At 45.7% G+C, this 15,126-nt stretch overlaps 3 protein-coding genes across 9 annotated transcripts in view; 2 read left to right on the plus strand and 1 right to left on the minus strand.

Moving 5' to 3' along the window:
• SLC7A6 (solute carrier family 7 member 6) overlaps window positions 1-4,790 on the plus strand; it is a 38,078-nt gene extending 33,288 nt beyond the window's left edge. For 4 of the 5 annotated variants that reach the window (XM_059904805.1, XM_059904807.1, XM_059904806.1 and 1 more), the window contains one exon: window positions 414-4,790. In XM_059904805.1, the coding sequence (XP_059760788.1) occupies window positions 414-508 (95 nt within the window). In that variant the 3' untranslated portion in view covers window positions 509-4,790. The remainder of the gene's footprint in view (window positions 1-413) is intronic. The other variant, XR_009499046.1, reaches the window with a different exon arrangement.
• Window positions 3,840-12,648, minus strand: SLC7A6OS (solute carrier family 7 member 6 opposite strand). 2 transcript variants are annotated; one of them, XM_059904810.1, is made up of 5 exons: window positions 12,440-12,648; window positions 12,026-12,301; window positions 6,712-6,915; window positions 5,362-5,482; window positions 3,840-4,591 (listed from the first exon to the last, which is right to left on the minus strand). In XM_059904810.1, the coding sequence occupies exons 1-5, from the start codon at window positions 12,632-12,634 to the stop codon at window positions 4,428-4,430; spliced, it is 960 nt and encodes a 319-aa protein (XP_059760793.1). In that variant the 5' UTR covers window positions 12,635-12,648; the 3' UTR covers window positions 3,840-4,427. The 2 variants fall into 2 exon arrangements, with proteins under 2 accessions (XP_059760793.1, XP_059760794.1); XM_059904811.1 differs by having other exon boundaries at window positions 3,840-4,610.
• An 82-nt stretch (window positions 12,649-12,730) lies between these two features.
• Window positions 12,731-15,126, plus strand: part of PRMT7 (protein arginine methyltransferase 7) — a 51,172-nt gene continuing 48,776 nt past the window's right edge. Inside the window, exon 1 of one of the 2 annotated variants that reach the window (XM_059904812.1) lies at window positions 12,731-12,811. In XM_059904812.1, the coding sequence (XP_059760795.1) occupies window positions 12,791-12,811 (21 nt within the window). In that variant the 5' untranslated portion in view covers window positions 12,731-12,790. Of the gene's footprint in view, window positions 12,812-12,853; window positions 12,934-15,126 lie in introns of those variants that run through there. The other variant, XM_059904814.1, reaches the window with a different exon arrangement.

A 15,126-nucleotide genomic window follows, 5' to 3' on the forward strand; every position in this document is an offset into this window, starting at 1 on the left:
GTGAGCTTCTCTTTGCCTATCACACACTGGCCTTGTGTGTGTGTATATACAAAGACACATGCACAGGTGGGTGTGGCTAACAGCTTCCGCATACTAGTGATACGCTGGAAGCCTGGCCGCCCCTTTTGGTCTTGACATGATCACTTTAATTCCAACTTTAGACTCGTAGTTTGGGGTTAAAACACTCCCTCCTGAAAGTTCAGTCCATATAGCAAGACAAGGAGTCATGCATCAGACCCTCTGGTGGGGCATGGGATGGGGGACAGTGAGGGTTGCTGGGAGTGAGCCTGGTACAGGGTACCCAGGGGACAGGTGGGGAGGGAACCACCTGCTTTTAATCAGCCTTGTGGTGTTCAGACTGGGGCTGTGGCTAAATGTCAGTTTGCTAAATTCTATTCTCTATTTTCATTTAGCTGCTATCACCGAAGTCACCCAGAAGCTTTGCTTTTGCGTCCTGACTGAGCTAGATGTAGCTGAAGAGAGACAGGTTGAGAGGAAAACTGAGTAGAGGCCAGAGGTGATATCCCCTGAGGCCTGGAAGGCCGCTACCTGTGGCCACAGCCACCGAAGTCCAGATGACAAGACTGTGTGGACCCAACTCTCTTATACTCAAGGAGGGCTGTTGGCCCACATTATGTAAGGGGGCTCAGGGCTGATGGCCTGCTCAGGTGGTCACTCTCATCGGTAAGCTATGGGTCTCAGGATCTGGGGCCAGCCTGAAGGTGGGGACTTCAGAGGGTGGTGGTGGCAGAGGGCTCGGGGAATAGGGGAATGGTTGCTTAGTTTTGTTCCTGGTGAGTAGGTGCAGCCCTTGCAAACACTTACTTGGTGAGCTGCATTGTGGGAAGAGGGAGTGCTAGGTTAATAGCTGTGGCTGGTGGTTTCTGAATTTGAGGTTTGAACTGGGAGTTTCTACAAAGGGGCTGCTCTATGGGAAGTTTTCCTCTGACCAGGTCCAAGCATCTGACATTAGAGGCCTGAAATGCTACCATTTCTTCCTCTGGCTCAAAATCCTTCCCTGGTGAAAGAGTTGTATTCTATTATTTATTGATATTATTTAATCCAGGACACCAGTTCTAGCAAAGCATTGGTGTTCATTAATCTACAGGATGCAGTAGGCTGATTGTGTTTAAAAATTCAAAGTATCCCAAAGCAAGTCCCTCTGACCTTAGAGGTGTCTATGTGGTGGTGGGTCAGACTCTGACCACAGATTGTTTTGCTCGGTTTTAGCACAGTCTTCTGTTGAGTCTTACCTGCAGAGGTGAACTTTAAAGATTTTTTACTCATGTACCAGTTACACTTCAGTATACAGATAGGTCACATGTTACAAGCACCTGGCTCAAGTTCCACAAGGACAGATGAACAAATTCATGAGTCAGAGGCCTGGTAATACTGCTACTTTGAAAGATAATCCTTTATTTTACTTGAGACCTTAGGTCTCTGTTCTAGTTGACAAAAAGCAAATCCCTGGGTTTCTGGTATGAACTCTAAGAGGGCAGAAACTGTCCTAGGATTCAGGTGAATCACTTGAATTCTTTCAGCTGTCAATGGTTTAGAGAACATCTCCTGGACCCAAACTGACAAGTAGCTTGTTCCTCTCTGTAAGGGCCGGTATGAGGGGCTGCTGTGCAGACCCACGCAAGCCCATCTTGGTGCTAGAAGTGGTCATTTTTCTGAAAACCTCACACCAGGCTGCATCCTCCTCCTCTTCTGTCCCTGACACCAGGCACCAGGCTTTTTTCACACTGAGCCACCTTGGTGTGGATCACCGGGATAATGCACCCATCGCCTGCCTGCCTCCCCTTGCCTGAGGTCTGGTGGGGCTGCAGTCTCAGGAAGAGCTTGGTACTTTGGAGACTTCTGTTTTCTCTCTGTGGAGATCAGTGAAGACTCTGGAAGTAAAGCTGCTTCAACCTCCATCAGCAGATTCATGATCGGAAGCAACTAATTCTGGCGCTCAGGCTGTGCTTTAGCACCCAGGTCTGCCCAAAGGGGTAGGTTTGCCCTAATGGATGTTCCTTCATGGGCCACATGGCTGCACTGGATTGGACAACTGTCCTGTGGTGATTCCAGACACTGTCATCCTGGACCCAGAAGAACCTGCTGGCTTGGTATGCCCCATGGGCTTCTTGTCCTTAGGTTTTGAAATTGGTCAACGATAAAGATGGGAACTATGAGGCAATCTACCTTTCTGACCATTCTTCTCCACCAAACCGGCCCCAGTTGCAGACAAGGGACTAACCTTGGTCACACTTGCTCAATAAAGGCAATTTAGGGGAGCATGCTCACAGCTGCCTTTTGTTCAGGGCATGCATGCATCTGTGAGAACATAGGAGTACATTCCTACTGTCATGGGTTGGGGATTTGCCTGACAACAGGGAGTCTTGTGCAAAGGCTGACTTGCCCAGACTGTGTAAACATGACTCCTGTCTGACCCAATCTGGCACCTATCCCAGGGATCCTCTGGAGCTAATCCTTCAAGCAGACTGCACTTGTCTTTGAAGGATCCCTGACCCAGGCTTTAGTTTTCTCTACTGAAGTAAATGACAAGCTGATCTCAGGAACTTGTTGCCTCCCAGTGGCTCCAGGGGGAAGCAAGGCCCTCACACTCCAGGTGCCCTAGTACTTGCTTAGTGAGCCATGTCACCCCCCTCTCATTACTGGATGGTGACCACATTCTTCCCCTCTGTGCTGGATACAGACTTCTCCCAGGAAGCCTTTTGAGGGAGGGATGCCAGAGACTCCTTACAGCACTCAGGCTTCCTAGTGGAATTAATTTCTGCGAGGTCTTTGTTTATCTCCTTCAATCCTTCTCCTGGTGTGCTAATCCCTTTTGCAGTGGGTACAGTTTGTGAAGCTGTCAGCCCTTTAATGTTGGCAAACTGTAAATGGGTACAGAAACAGCAGTGAGCACATTATAATGGCAGAGTGGTTTTCAATCCTTTGTTTCTATGCTTACAGGAGACTGAGATGACTAGTATTAGATCTGTACGTTGCTGCCTGTTTTTGCAGCACTGAATTGCACCTTAGTGGATAGTTAGGTTGGGAAACCAAGTCTGTTTGTTGGTTTTATAACTGCAATAGTAGGGCCCGAATATACATACACATGGAAATTAATCACTTTGGGAGGTTTAACAACTTGTAGATAAGAAGATAAAGATGTACAAAAAATATAAAGTGAAATGGGTGCAGGTAGGATAGAAAAGTAGAGATGCTTATGGAATCTTAGAATTGGCAGGAAGAAGACATTTCCTTGTGTAATTTATCTTCTCATGTGATAAGCCTGTGCCACAGGGCAAGAGGGCACACCTTGAATCAAAGTTTCTGTATATTGTTTCCCTAGACTTGTGCAGTCCAGTATGGTAGCTACTAGCTACATGTAGCTAGTTAAGTTAAATAAAATTTTAAAATTCAATTCCTCAGTTGCACTAATCTCATTTCAAGTGCTCAACAGCCATATGTGGCTAATGGCTACTACTACACAGTGCAGATATAGAACCTATTCGTCACTGCAGAATAAATGCCAACTCAGTCAGAGTTAAGGCATTTGTGGTTTGGAAAGGAATCAAGAGATACAAGTTTTGGTAAAAAAAAATTGGTCCTGTTGACCGTAGTTTGTTTTTGGTGAGTGCTGTGTCTAGTTAAACATTTCTCAATGGAAAGCCAAGTTTAGGATGTACTTTGCATTTCCTCACTTGCCTTAAGTTCTTAGTGTCTGAAACTTCTCACCAACCCCTCCCCCTTTTTGGCGGGGGGGTAAAGGGAGCAGGGAGTATGGTGGGAAAGCACATTAGATAGTCAGATTTAAAAAGGTTTTAAAGGAATTACTTGCTCCCCTGTTCAAAGTTAGTTTTTATTAAAGAGATTCATACATACCCTGTTCCTTGGCACCACTGCCAGAGGAAACTAGCAATCTTTACAACCATTATCAGAGTCAGGAAGCAGGGAGGTAGAGATAGCTGTTAACTAAAACCTCTCATGGCTCAGGCAGATTCTACTTTCTTTCCTAATGGCCATTACTATCCAGTCTGTGCCGCTACAAGGGACCCACTGCAGCCCTTCTAGAGTCCCTCTATCAAAAGAAACAGCCTTTTACTGGAGGCAGGTGGCCTGGGAAAGCCCAGTCTTAGTGCTGACAAAACGGGAGACGCTCTTCCCCTTAATTGGCTTTGGCGTAGGAGGAGAATGGGAATGCAGGTAAGATGTCTGGGCCAGGAAGCTTCACTTTCACAGCATCTCCCCCGCCCCCAGACTCTAAGGTCAGTTTTGACTGAGACAAAGGGGGGCCCTACAGATAGTAGAAAAGACGCACTCCCTTAGTGCAAGTTTTCACCATGGTGGAATGGTGCTGTTGGATATGCTTTTTCCTTCCACGTGTTAAGCTAGGAAGCCCGAGAGGATGTTAACTAGTGTGGCTGACACTGCAGTCACAGAACCCTCAGGGGCTTGTGGTAGAACCTCAGGGATGTCACAGGATCATCAGTCTGAATCCAGGTCATGGGGGCTGTCATAGCCAAACTCCTTCTGCACATCCAAAGGGTATTTGCTCCACATCTGTGGTCCTCTGTTGTCTCCTTCTTCTTCACTGAGGCTGTTGTAATCATCAGAGACTAGAATGAGATAACAGGAATGGGCTCTAATTGTATGGTTTTCTAAATGACCACAAAAGCCCCTTCCCTTCTCAAAAACGTTTGTTTTGTTTCCTATTATAAAATACTTGCTCAATAAAGAAAATTTAGAATATAGAACAATTTTTTAAAAAGCAATAAAATTCTTACCATGTAAACCAAGTCCTTTAACATTGGAGTGCTTTGTCATTTTCCTCTCAGTATTTTTTTGTTGTTGTTATAATAGTTGTAGTCATATTGCAAATATAATTTTGTTCCTTGCCACTTCCCCAATAGAATATCCCATAGCTTGATTAACTGTTCCTCTATCATCAAACACCAAGAAAGTCGAAGAACTGTGGTGCCAGAGCATCCTTCCTTCCTCTTCCCCCACGTACCATGTCTGTGTTGTTGCACAGGTAAATGCAACAATTCCTTGCCTTATGAAAACCCTGGGCCCACTCCTACTGGCAAACCTCTCCAGCACTCTATTCAAAGTAGGAGGGAAAGGGACCATTGCTAGGCAATGAAAGAACTAAGGATTTGAACCCAGGCCTAACTGACATTATACATCCAGCAGCCCCCCTGGGAACACTGGTCCTTGCATGTCCTACAGCTCCACCAGCTTGTGGTCAAGCTGGTGGAGCTCAAAGGGCAGAAAAGGAAAACCAGCTAAGATATACCTGTCAACCTTGCTCACACCTCAGTCCCAGATCCCACCAGTCCCTCCCCAACCAGGGCTGCTACCACCTACCTCTGGAATCTTCATCTCCGTCACTGTTCTCCTCCTCTGGGTACTCATTGCGCCAATTATTCTCACTGTTCTCATCATCTTCATCTTCATAAATGTCCTCTGGTTGTTGGTCATCATTCACCTGCACATCTCAACATAAACATGAGTATAAGTCAAAACCTCTAAAGTTATGCTCTGGGGGAAGCTATTAGCAGACCAACTGGGAGAGATGTCATTTAAGGGTGATGTGTGAAAAAGAGAAAACATAGGTGTTAGTTTGGTAGAGGCTGCAGTAACCTTAGGCTGTAAGAGGGAGACAGTAGCCCTACTCTACTCAGAGTCTAGCTCCAGGAACCACATTTCCTGGTTGGATGATCTGAACTCTACCAGAAGGGAACGCAGCAGGGTGCGGAGGAGAAACAGCTCTGAGCAGGTGATGGCAGTGATCTTCAAACTGCTGAAGGCCAGCCAGGTAGGAGAGGGATTAAATGGATTACAGGTGATGCCAAAGGTTAGAGCCAAAACCCAAGTGTGAAATGCAGAAAGGAGGGGGGCTGTGCAGTCGTCCAAGGTGGGTACCTGACTGTGAGGCCACTTATAGTGCAGGTGTGGGACAGGGTGCTTCTCTCATAATAAGAGGATGAGAGGTAGACCTTAACTTTTCTCATTAATAATTTTAGAATTTAATAACGTCAGGATGTTAGCTTTCTTAATCCAAGGTTTTTCACCCTCTAAGATACAATTAAAAAAAAAAAAAAAAGCTTTTGTTTCCATAGGTCCCCTACACAAAATGGCTAAGTATTTCCATATAGCCTATGCACATTCTCTCATATACTTTATTCTTTTAAATTTTTACTTACTTATTTATTTTTTAAATTAATTTTTATTGGAGTATAGTTGCTTTACTCCTCTCATATACTTTAAATCATCTCTAGATTACTTGTAATACCTAATACAACGCAAATACTATGTAAATAGTTGCCAGTGTGCAGCAAATTCAAATTTTGCCTTTTGTAACTTTCTGGAATTTCCCCCACCGGAATATTTTTGATCTGTGGTTGGTTGAATTCGGGGATGCAGAGCCCACGGAACCTGCAGATTACATAGCACCAACTGCATAAACAAGACTATGTTGCAAACCTTGTAAGAGACTCATTAAGAGCAAAAAGTATCAATGTAGACTGTCTTTCCCAAAATTCCTGCACTAAACCCAGGTTTCTAAAAGGCATTTAGCATAAATTTTTCCTTTTAAGCAAGGATAAGAAGAACTAAGAACAATGGCGATCAGGAGTAGAACCTAGGGAGGCAAAGCACGTGACTAGAAAATGAACTGAGGCTGCCTCATGCCCCCTGCCTCACGGGCCCCCTTACCAACTCCCACTCTTGGCTATAGGGCTGCACAGAGAGGATGTTCTCAATCCATCCTGGAGTGGCCATGTCCAAACAGTAAATGTCATACACATAGTTGTCCTTCTGTTCCTCCTGGTACCCAACTCTTGGTCCATCTTCAGATACAGTCAACCGCTCACGGATCAACTCTACAGAATTGCAGAGGATCACATCTGGGTCAGATGTCTGTAAAGAGAACAGCAGATGATACATGCATAACTTAAAACATGGATGTCCCAAGAGGAGGAACCTAAGACCTCGGTGAAGGAAGCCTCCCTGCAGTTCTCTATGTTGAATTCAAGATTCTTATCCCCATGGCCTACTAGTCTCTTCTCAGTTATCTATGAAATTTAAAAAAAATCAAGTCTCTATAAAATGAATGTGTAGTACTTTTTTTAAGATAGAAACTTACAAGATAGCTTCATGCTCTTTTGTGCTTGGCTGACATAAGAGAGCACACGGGAAGACTGGCCTGAGGAAGGGGAGAGCCAGCAGAGCTGGCTAGTCTTGCCCCCAGGCTCTGCTTCTACAGGTCTTCTCTGAGCTCCTTTGGTATGATGTTCTCCCCTTGGAGATCCACAGGCCGACAGCAGCACCCCTATGGTTGACCCCCAAATGGGTCTGCATTTTGTGTGGCCTCTTATAGGGGCCTATGGGCGATTCCTGGACCCTGGTGACTACCACCAGCCATCACCCACCACTTGGCTTGCTCACCCTGACATCCTGCTTTTAATCACAAACGAGGAGTGGCCTCCCCTATAATCCTTTTTCTGATAGTTTGAGATGGATTGCCCCAGAATAGAACTTGCCCAGGTAAGATGTGCTCCAGTGGCAAGAGGCTGTGTTGTCTAGGGTAGCACAGGTCACTTTGGAAACCAGAGGGACATGCTGCCAGTCACTCTCGACAGGTTCATCACCGGAAGCTCTGCAGCTCAAACCAGACACCATACAGGGGGAAGAGGGGGGTGTCCCATGGCCAGGGCAGATAAAGGGAGACCAATGTTCTCATCATTTACAGGCTACAGGGAATTAATTCTTTCTTGCTCCAAAGTCAAAAGGAACTAGAGATGTCAGTTTTTGTGCAGACTCTTGACCAACCTCAAAGCTGCTTACAAGAAAACTTCTGGTTCCAACTCACAAGCCCTCAGCCTTCAGTTCAACAAATTATGCAGCCATTAAAATATTTACAAAAACTAGCAATACAGGGACTTCCCTGGTGGCGCAGTGGTTAAGAATCTGCCTGCCAACGCAGGGGACATGGGTTCGAGCCCTGGTCCGGGAAGATCCCACATGCTATGGAGCAACTAAGCCCGTGCGCCACAACTACTGAGCCAGCACTCTAAAGCCCGCGATCCACGACTACTGAAGCCTGCGCGCCTAGAGCCCGTGCTTTGCGACAAGAGAAGCCACTGCAATGGGAAGCCTGCGCAGCACAACTAGAGAAAGCCCGCGCACAGCAACGAAGACCAAACACAACCAAAAATAAATAAATAAATTAATTAATTAAAAAACAAAACAACAGGGGCTTCCCTGGTAGCGCAGTGGTTAAGAATTCACCTGCCAATGCAGGGGACACGGGTTCGAGCCCTGGTCCGGGAAGATCCCACATGCTGCAGTGCAACTAAGCCCATGCGCCACAACTACTGAGCCTGCGCTGTAGAGCCTGCGTGCCACAACTACTGAAACCCGCATGCCTAGAGCCTGTGCTCTGCAACAAGAGAAGCCACTGCAATGAAAGTCTGCGCACCACAACGAAGAGTAGCCCCCGCTCACCACAACTAGAGAAAGCCCGCGCGCAGCAACAAAGACCCAATGCAGCCAAAAATAAATAAAAATTAAAAAAACAAACTAGCAATACAGAAAAACGCCAGACATAGAATTTTACACTCAAAAGGAAATAAACCAATTTTACACTCAAAAGGAAATAAACCAATTTTACTCCAGTTGTCTTTGGGATGGGGGTAAAATGGGTGATTCGCCCCTGCCCTTTTACTTTTAATTTTGCTACTATTTTTTCAAATTTCCTGTAATGAACATACATTATTTTCATAAAAGAAAAATTGTTTTAAAGTCTAGTCTGTGTATGTTTACCTATATCTTCAATTATGCTACAAACAGCATTTTCTATTATTAAACATAAATAAGTATTTTCCCATCTTTCCAGTCTTCATGGTTATCAATTTAATGGTCCAAGCAGTTGCACATGTCAATTTCTTAGACATAATTTTTAGCCTCCATACACAACATTGCAATGAATGTGTCAATTCTTGCATTTGAAAAATGGAGATAAAAGTACCTACCTTATATGGTTTTTGTGAGGATAAAATGAGCTAAAGTGGGGGGTAAAAGTACCTAACACAGTACTTGACACGTAATTACTTAGTATACCAATAGTTGCTTTTGTTAATACCATAGCTATTTGCTTCTGCTGAATTATTTCCCTAGGATAAATCCTGGGGGTGCAATTACTAAATAAAATGAACTGAACTTTTCCCCTTTAATTTTTCAGATTTGTTGTCAAATATACTTTGTTTAAAACTTAGATCATGTCGGGACTTCCCTGGTGGCTCAGTGGTTAAGACTCCACGCTCCCAATGCAGGGGGCCTGGGTTTGATCCCTGGTCGGGGAACTAGATCCCACATGTGTGCCGCAAGTAAGGAGCCTGCCTGCGGCAACTAAGACCCCACGCAACCAAATAAATAAATAGATAAATAAATAAATAAAATAAAAACTTAAAAAAAAAAAAACCCAAAACTGAGATCATTTCGATTTAAGAAGAAACCCACTGTAATGTGGCAGAGAAATGCTCTCACTAATTTTAAAATCTCTTTAGAGACTTCCCTGGTGGTACAATTGTTAAGAATCCGCCTGCCAATGCAGGGGACATGGGTCCGAGCCCTGGTCTGGGAAGATCCCACATGCTGCGGAGCAACTAAGCCCGTGCGCCACAACTACTGAAGCCCGTGTGCCTAGAGCCCGTGCTCCACAACAAGAGAAGCCACCGCAATGAGAAGGCCGTGCACCACAAGGAAGAGTAGCCCCCGCTCGCCGCAACTAGAGAAAGCCCGCGTGCAGCAACGAAGACCCAACGCAGCCAACAACAACAAAAAATCTTAGATTTTTGGACGGCTTTAGAATCCAAACAATAAAAATAGTTTTAAAATACTAGGCTCCAATCTATTTTTAGGATGCCTGATATTACTGTAAAGCCCTGCTGTTTTCCCAAAGGCTTGCATCAATTTTAAGCACAACAGTCGTACAATTTTAATTACAGCCTTGCCAGCAGAGCTACTGGCAAACCTTTTCCTGATAGTCTAGTAGGCATAAAACCTCAAGTTTGCTTTCAGTTTAAATTTATGTTCTTTAATAATTATTCTGCGCAAACATTTTTGATGTGTTTACAGTTTGTATCGCATTGTTGGGAAAATCTGTGTTCATATCCTTCCTAACTTATCTACTAGTTTTTCTTATATGATTTAATGAGCTATTTAATTGACTTGATTCCATTGAACATTGGTTTACTTTTAAAAATGTGTAACTCATGATGCAGTGTGGAATTAGTTTTGGTAAAAGAGGTGGCTATGGACATCATGCCCAAATTGTTATCCAGGTATACTAGGAATGTGATTAAATATCTTTTGCTTGATATATTTTGAATAAAAATTTCATTTTTTAAAAATAAAGTTATTTTTTATTTATTTATTTTTGGCTGTGTTGGGTCTTCGTTGCTGCGTGCAGGCTTTCTCTAGTGCGGCGAGTGGGGGCTACTCTTTGTTGCGGTGCGCAGGCTTCTCATTGCGGTGGCATCGCTTGTTGCAGAGCACAGGCTCTAGGTGCGTGGGCTTCAGTAGTTGCAGCACGTGGGCTCAGTAGTTGTGGCGCACAGGCTTAGTTGCTCCGCGGCATTTGGGATCTTCCTGGACCAGGGTTTGAACCCATGTCCCCAACATTGAGCATTGGCAGGCGGATTCTTAACCACTGCGCCACCAGGGAAGCCCAAAATTTCATTTTTTTAAACTTCAAAAACTTAAAAGTAGATTTGAAAAATGTTTGTCAAGAGGGAGCATACCTTAGATTGAGAATTTTCTATTTCTTTGGTCTTACTGCATGTAGTTGACGTTGCTTTTTGGAAGTGAGGTACAAAACTAACTTAGAAAATGTAATTAGTAGAAAGTAACACTGGGGGCTTCCCTGGTGGCACAGTGGTTGAGAATCCGCCTGCCAATGCAGGGGAGAGGGGTTCAATCTCTAGTCCGGGAAGATCCCATATGCCGTGGAACAACTAAGCCCGTGCGCCACAACTACTGAAGCCTGCGCACCTAGAGCCTGTGCTCTGCAACAAGAGAAGCCACCGCAATGAGAAGCCCGCGCACTGCAACGAAGAGTATACCCCACTCGCCTCAACTAGAGAAAGCCCACGCACAGCAATGAAGACCCAACAGAGCCAAAGATAAACATAAAAAAAAAAAAAAAGTAACACTGAATTAAATGTGAGAAGACTTGCATTCTAATCCAAAATCTGCCTCAAACTTGGTATGCTACCCAGGCCTGGTCCTTTAACCTCCCTTTGATGAGTTTTCCCCTCTGCTTTATCTTTACCTTGGTCAGAATCCTCCAGTGATTCCCCATCTCTGGGTGAAAGGCAATGTATCCTTGCAACTACCTAGTTGAAAGGGTTTAGCAGGTATCCTCTCCCCAAATTCCTTACTATCTTCCCCATCTCTGGGTGAAAGGCAATGTATCCTTGCAACTACCTAGTTGAAAGGGTTTAGCAGGTATCCTCTCCCCAAATTCCTTACTATCTTCCCCCATCCCCATGGGCTCCATGCACAATGACCTTGCAAACACCAGACAAATTCGGCTTCAGGGTCTTTGCACTTAGAGCTCCTCAGTGTGAAACCCCTCTGCCCAAGATATCCGCAGTGCCTTGCCATTCAAGTCTTTACTCAAAAGTCATTTTCTCAGTGAAAATGACATTGAAATGGAATGATGAATGAAGCGCCCCAATAGCCCATTTCACCATCTGACATTGAATTTGTCTGATGTTTCTCTCCTCTACCTGAATGTTAGGTCCTCACTGCTGTATCCACAGAACCTAAGAACCATGCCTGGCACATAGTGGGCGCTGAGTAAATACTTGTTGAATGGATAATCTAACCTGTAAAACATGTCCATCAAGCTGGATGGATCATCCATCTCTAAAGTGAAGCCATGTGTACTCTCTTTAACTGTGTGCTAACTTTGCGTACTCTCTGTCCCGAGAAGCCCAGAGCTCGACTCCCGGCGTGTACTCACTTTGCAGGAGATCGCGGCGGCCTCTGGGTCTCCTTCCTCGTGGACCAGGTCCAACAGCTGGAAGCCTTCGTCCTCGGCGGCTTCTGGGCTTCCCGGCGCGTCCTCGGACCCCAAGCCGCCCGATGGAATTCCCGAGGATCGGCGGCTAGAGACTACCCTGTAGCGGCCGTTCTGCCGGATCTCCCGAGCCGACGCACGGAGATGACGGCGGATACGCTGCTGGCTGCCCAGGGACGGGCGCAGGGCGGCTCGCACAAGCGGCTGTACTGGCTCCTCCTGCGGGGAGTGGGGAGGGGGGAAGAAGCGGGGTTATGGGGCGGCATAATCAGGGGTTCGTGAAAGGGTGAGGGAAAATGATGCACCCCAGCTGCGCCCTAAGATCCCTTTCACACTGGCTCCCTCCCGGCCCTATACCTGGGAGCGCACGGTGGCCACCAACTGGAAGACATTATTTTCTGCTGCTCTCTCCAGATCCTCCGGAGGCGTCTTTTGGGCTCCCGACTCAACTGCGCTGGGGCAGAGGCGTTTACAAGCGAGGACAAGTGCCTCAGCGGGTTCCGCACTGCGTTTCCGCTTCACGCGGAGGACCGCTGTCATGCCCCCCTCCATAGCAGCTGTCGTGGAGCACTATGGGAATGCGCGGGGTGCGACGGAAGAGCTTTCCAGTTCTGCTTCCGGGCCCCGCCCCCGGCACGCTCAGCGGGCCCAGGGAAGTCCCGCCTTTGCACGCCTGCCGCGGTAAGATGGCGGTGGCGGCGGAAGTGAATGGAGCGGTTCTCCTGGCCGGTGAGGCGCTGGGCTGGTTGGGAAGGTGGGGTCGCGGTTGAAGGGTCGGGTGCAGCCAGCATCCTGTGCTCAGCCCAAGGCGTCGGCGGAGGAATGTGGCATGGTCGTACTCGGACACTGGGGTACGCATCTCTTCGGGACTCTGGAGGAACTTTCTAGAGTCTGTATGGGGCGGCTCAGAGCTCCCGGGCCGGCGGTAGTGCGGGGTTCTAGGCGGTCCCTGGCTCTGCCATCCAGTCGGGTCATTGCTTCTAGCTGGGCCTGTGACTGAGCACCTCTGCCGGGACCTGGATCATAGTACTTGGTGCCTCCCTTCAGCGATAGAGACCCGCGCCGCAAAATTAACGGAGCTCCAGCCATCGCGCCTCGACTGGGCCACGGTTCCCTGGCTCACTGGTCTTTCCCAGTCGCAGTATTCTCAGTAGTTGAAAATCTCAGTAGTTGAAAATCTCAGTAGTTGAAAATCTCAGTAGTTGGAAACCAGTCTATCTACCACACACTGGCCAGAGCGGCCCTGTAAAAGCGTACATCCAACGTAGATATTCTTTTGCTTAAAACCCTTGAGTGGCTCCCAGTGCATTTAGAACAAAATCCAAACACCTTTCCGCAGCCGACGTTGCAGAAGCCCACCCCTAGTCGCCCATCATTTCTTCTGCTCAAAGTGCTTCAGTCACTCAGGCTTTTGTCACTCTGCACCTTGTTCTTTACATCTTAGGACCTTTACTTGGAAAAGTTGGGGTAAGGATTCCTGAAATATGAGCATTGCACTTTCACAGCTTTTAACCTGGGTTATTCTGTAGGCCTCAACTTAGATGCTCTTTTCCTCAGAGAGTCTTTCCATAACTTTGTTATTCTCTTTCATAGCGCCCTGTATATTTCCTTTCTTGCCCTCAGGTAGTCTTTAATTGTATATTTATATTTATTCTCTTTCTCCCATTAGGGTCTGTAAATTCTTGGAGGACAAGGACCTCCTCTGTATTGTTTACGATAGTCCTCTAGTCCTAATACAGTGCCTGGCATACAGAAGGTGCCTAGTAAATTTTGAATAAATGAACCAGACGTCTGCTCTGAAATCTGACTAGTAAAGCAATTAGGGCTTGCAATGGTGATTTCCATTAACCGTGTGAGTTCACAGCTCTTGGAGAATGAGGAGGAGGTTAGAGTATCCTGAATCTGGAGTATGGGCTCCTTCTTGGAGAGGACAAGTCCTAATAATACGAGGCAATTCATCCATAGAAGATGTTTAGTGTTCACCCAGAGAGGTTACAGGACATGGTTCCTGTCCTCAAGCATTTATTTAGACTTATATGAAACCAGTGACTTCTCTACAGATCTGAAAAGACATTGTGGTCCTAGTTACAGCCTCTGCAACATCACAGATGAAAAGGGAATTCCATAAATTACAGTTCTTTACTATACTCTTAACCTTTAAGTGACTTTATGGTTGATTCCACATGGACCACAGGATAAGGGTTTCAGGACTCTTCACAACATGGACCCCACCAACATGTTTGACTCCTTGTTCAGTGAAACTTCAGCTAAACGGATTAGTTCACTGTGCGTGATGGTCTAAGCCTTTCTAATCTGGTGAAGTGCTCTCTCCGTCTCCTCACCCACCTAAATCCTACCCATCTTTTAAACTTTTGTCTACTACAGCATTTGTTGGACACAGTTATCTAAAGCATATTACAAATTATGGTAGTTCTAGATACTCTGTCTTTTAATAATAAGTATTAGCAGAGATGTGCAGAGCTGATTGTAGCAGCGCTTTTCAAACTGTAGGTTGCAACCCTTTGGTGAGTTATTAAATCAATTTAGTGGATCGTGACCAACACAAAAAATAAAAATTAAATACAGTGGACTATATCAGAGGGTCTTGCCTACAGGAAGACTAAGTATTGTTTTGTGAAACTTTGCATGTGCGTGTGTATGTTGTCTCTCAAGGTAAAGCATATTTCTTACTGGGGTTGTCGGAAACCTTGAGAGCCACTAAATTAGAGAATAGATATGCTGAAGTAGAGTTAGAGGTAGAGTTTTACTGAAGGACAAATTGACTGCTTTGAACCAGTCCAGTGACTGCCTGAGTCTTTTCAGAAAAGATTGTTCTCCATCCTCTAGTATAAGAATTCAGTGTTTATTTAGTTTAGATAACTTCAAAAGAAAGTAACTCTTGCCAGTAAAATGCCTTAGGAATGTTTAGGGTCCTGTGGAGTAGGCATTCTTCCTAAGGTTTCCTGATGATGGATCAGTGTTTATCAAGAAATGAATGGGAGTGTGGAACACTTGCTGTTTTCTGAATGGTAAGAGGGAGGGCA

Source organism: Balaenoptera ricei, chromosome 19, assembly GCF_028023285.1.
Source record: "Balaenoptera ricei isolate mBalRic1 chromosome 19, mBalRic1.hap2, whole genome shotgun sequence".
NCBI classification, from domain to species: Eukaryota; Metazoa; Chordata; class Mammalia; order Artiodactyla; family Balaenopteridae; genus Balaenoptera; species Balaenoptera ricei.

Excerpts from the sequence above, each read along its gene's own strand:
- SLC7A6OS (XM_059904810.1), bottom strand. The coding sequence starts at position 12,634 with ATGGAGGGGGGCATGACAGCGGTCCTCCGCGTGAAGCGGAAACGCAGT. Across the intron at positions 5,483-6,711 it reads ATAGCCAAGAGTGGGAGTTG|GTGAATGATGACCAACAACC; the intron begins GTAAGGGGGCCC and ends TGAGATGTGCAG. Across the intron at positions 4,592-5,361 it reads CGGAGATGAAGATTCCAGAG|CCTCAGTGAAGAAGAAGGAG; the intron begins GTAGGTGGTAGC and ends TGATTACAACAG.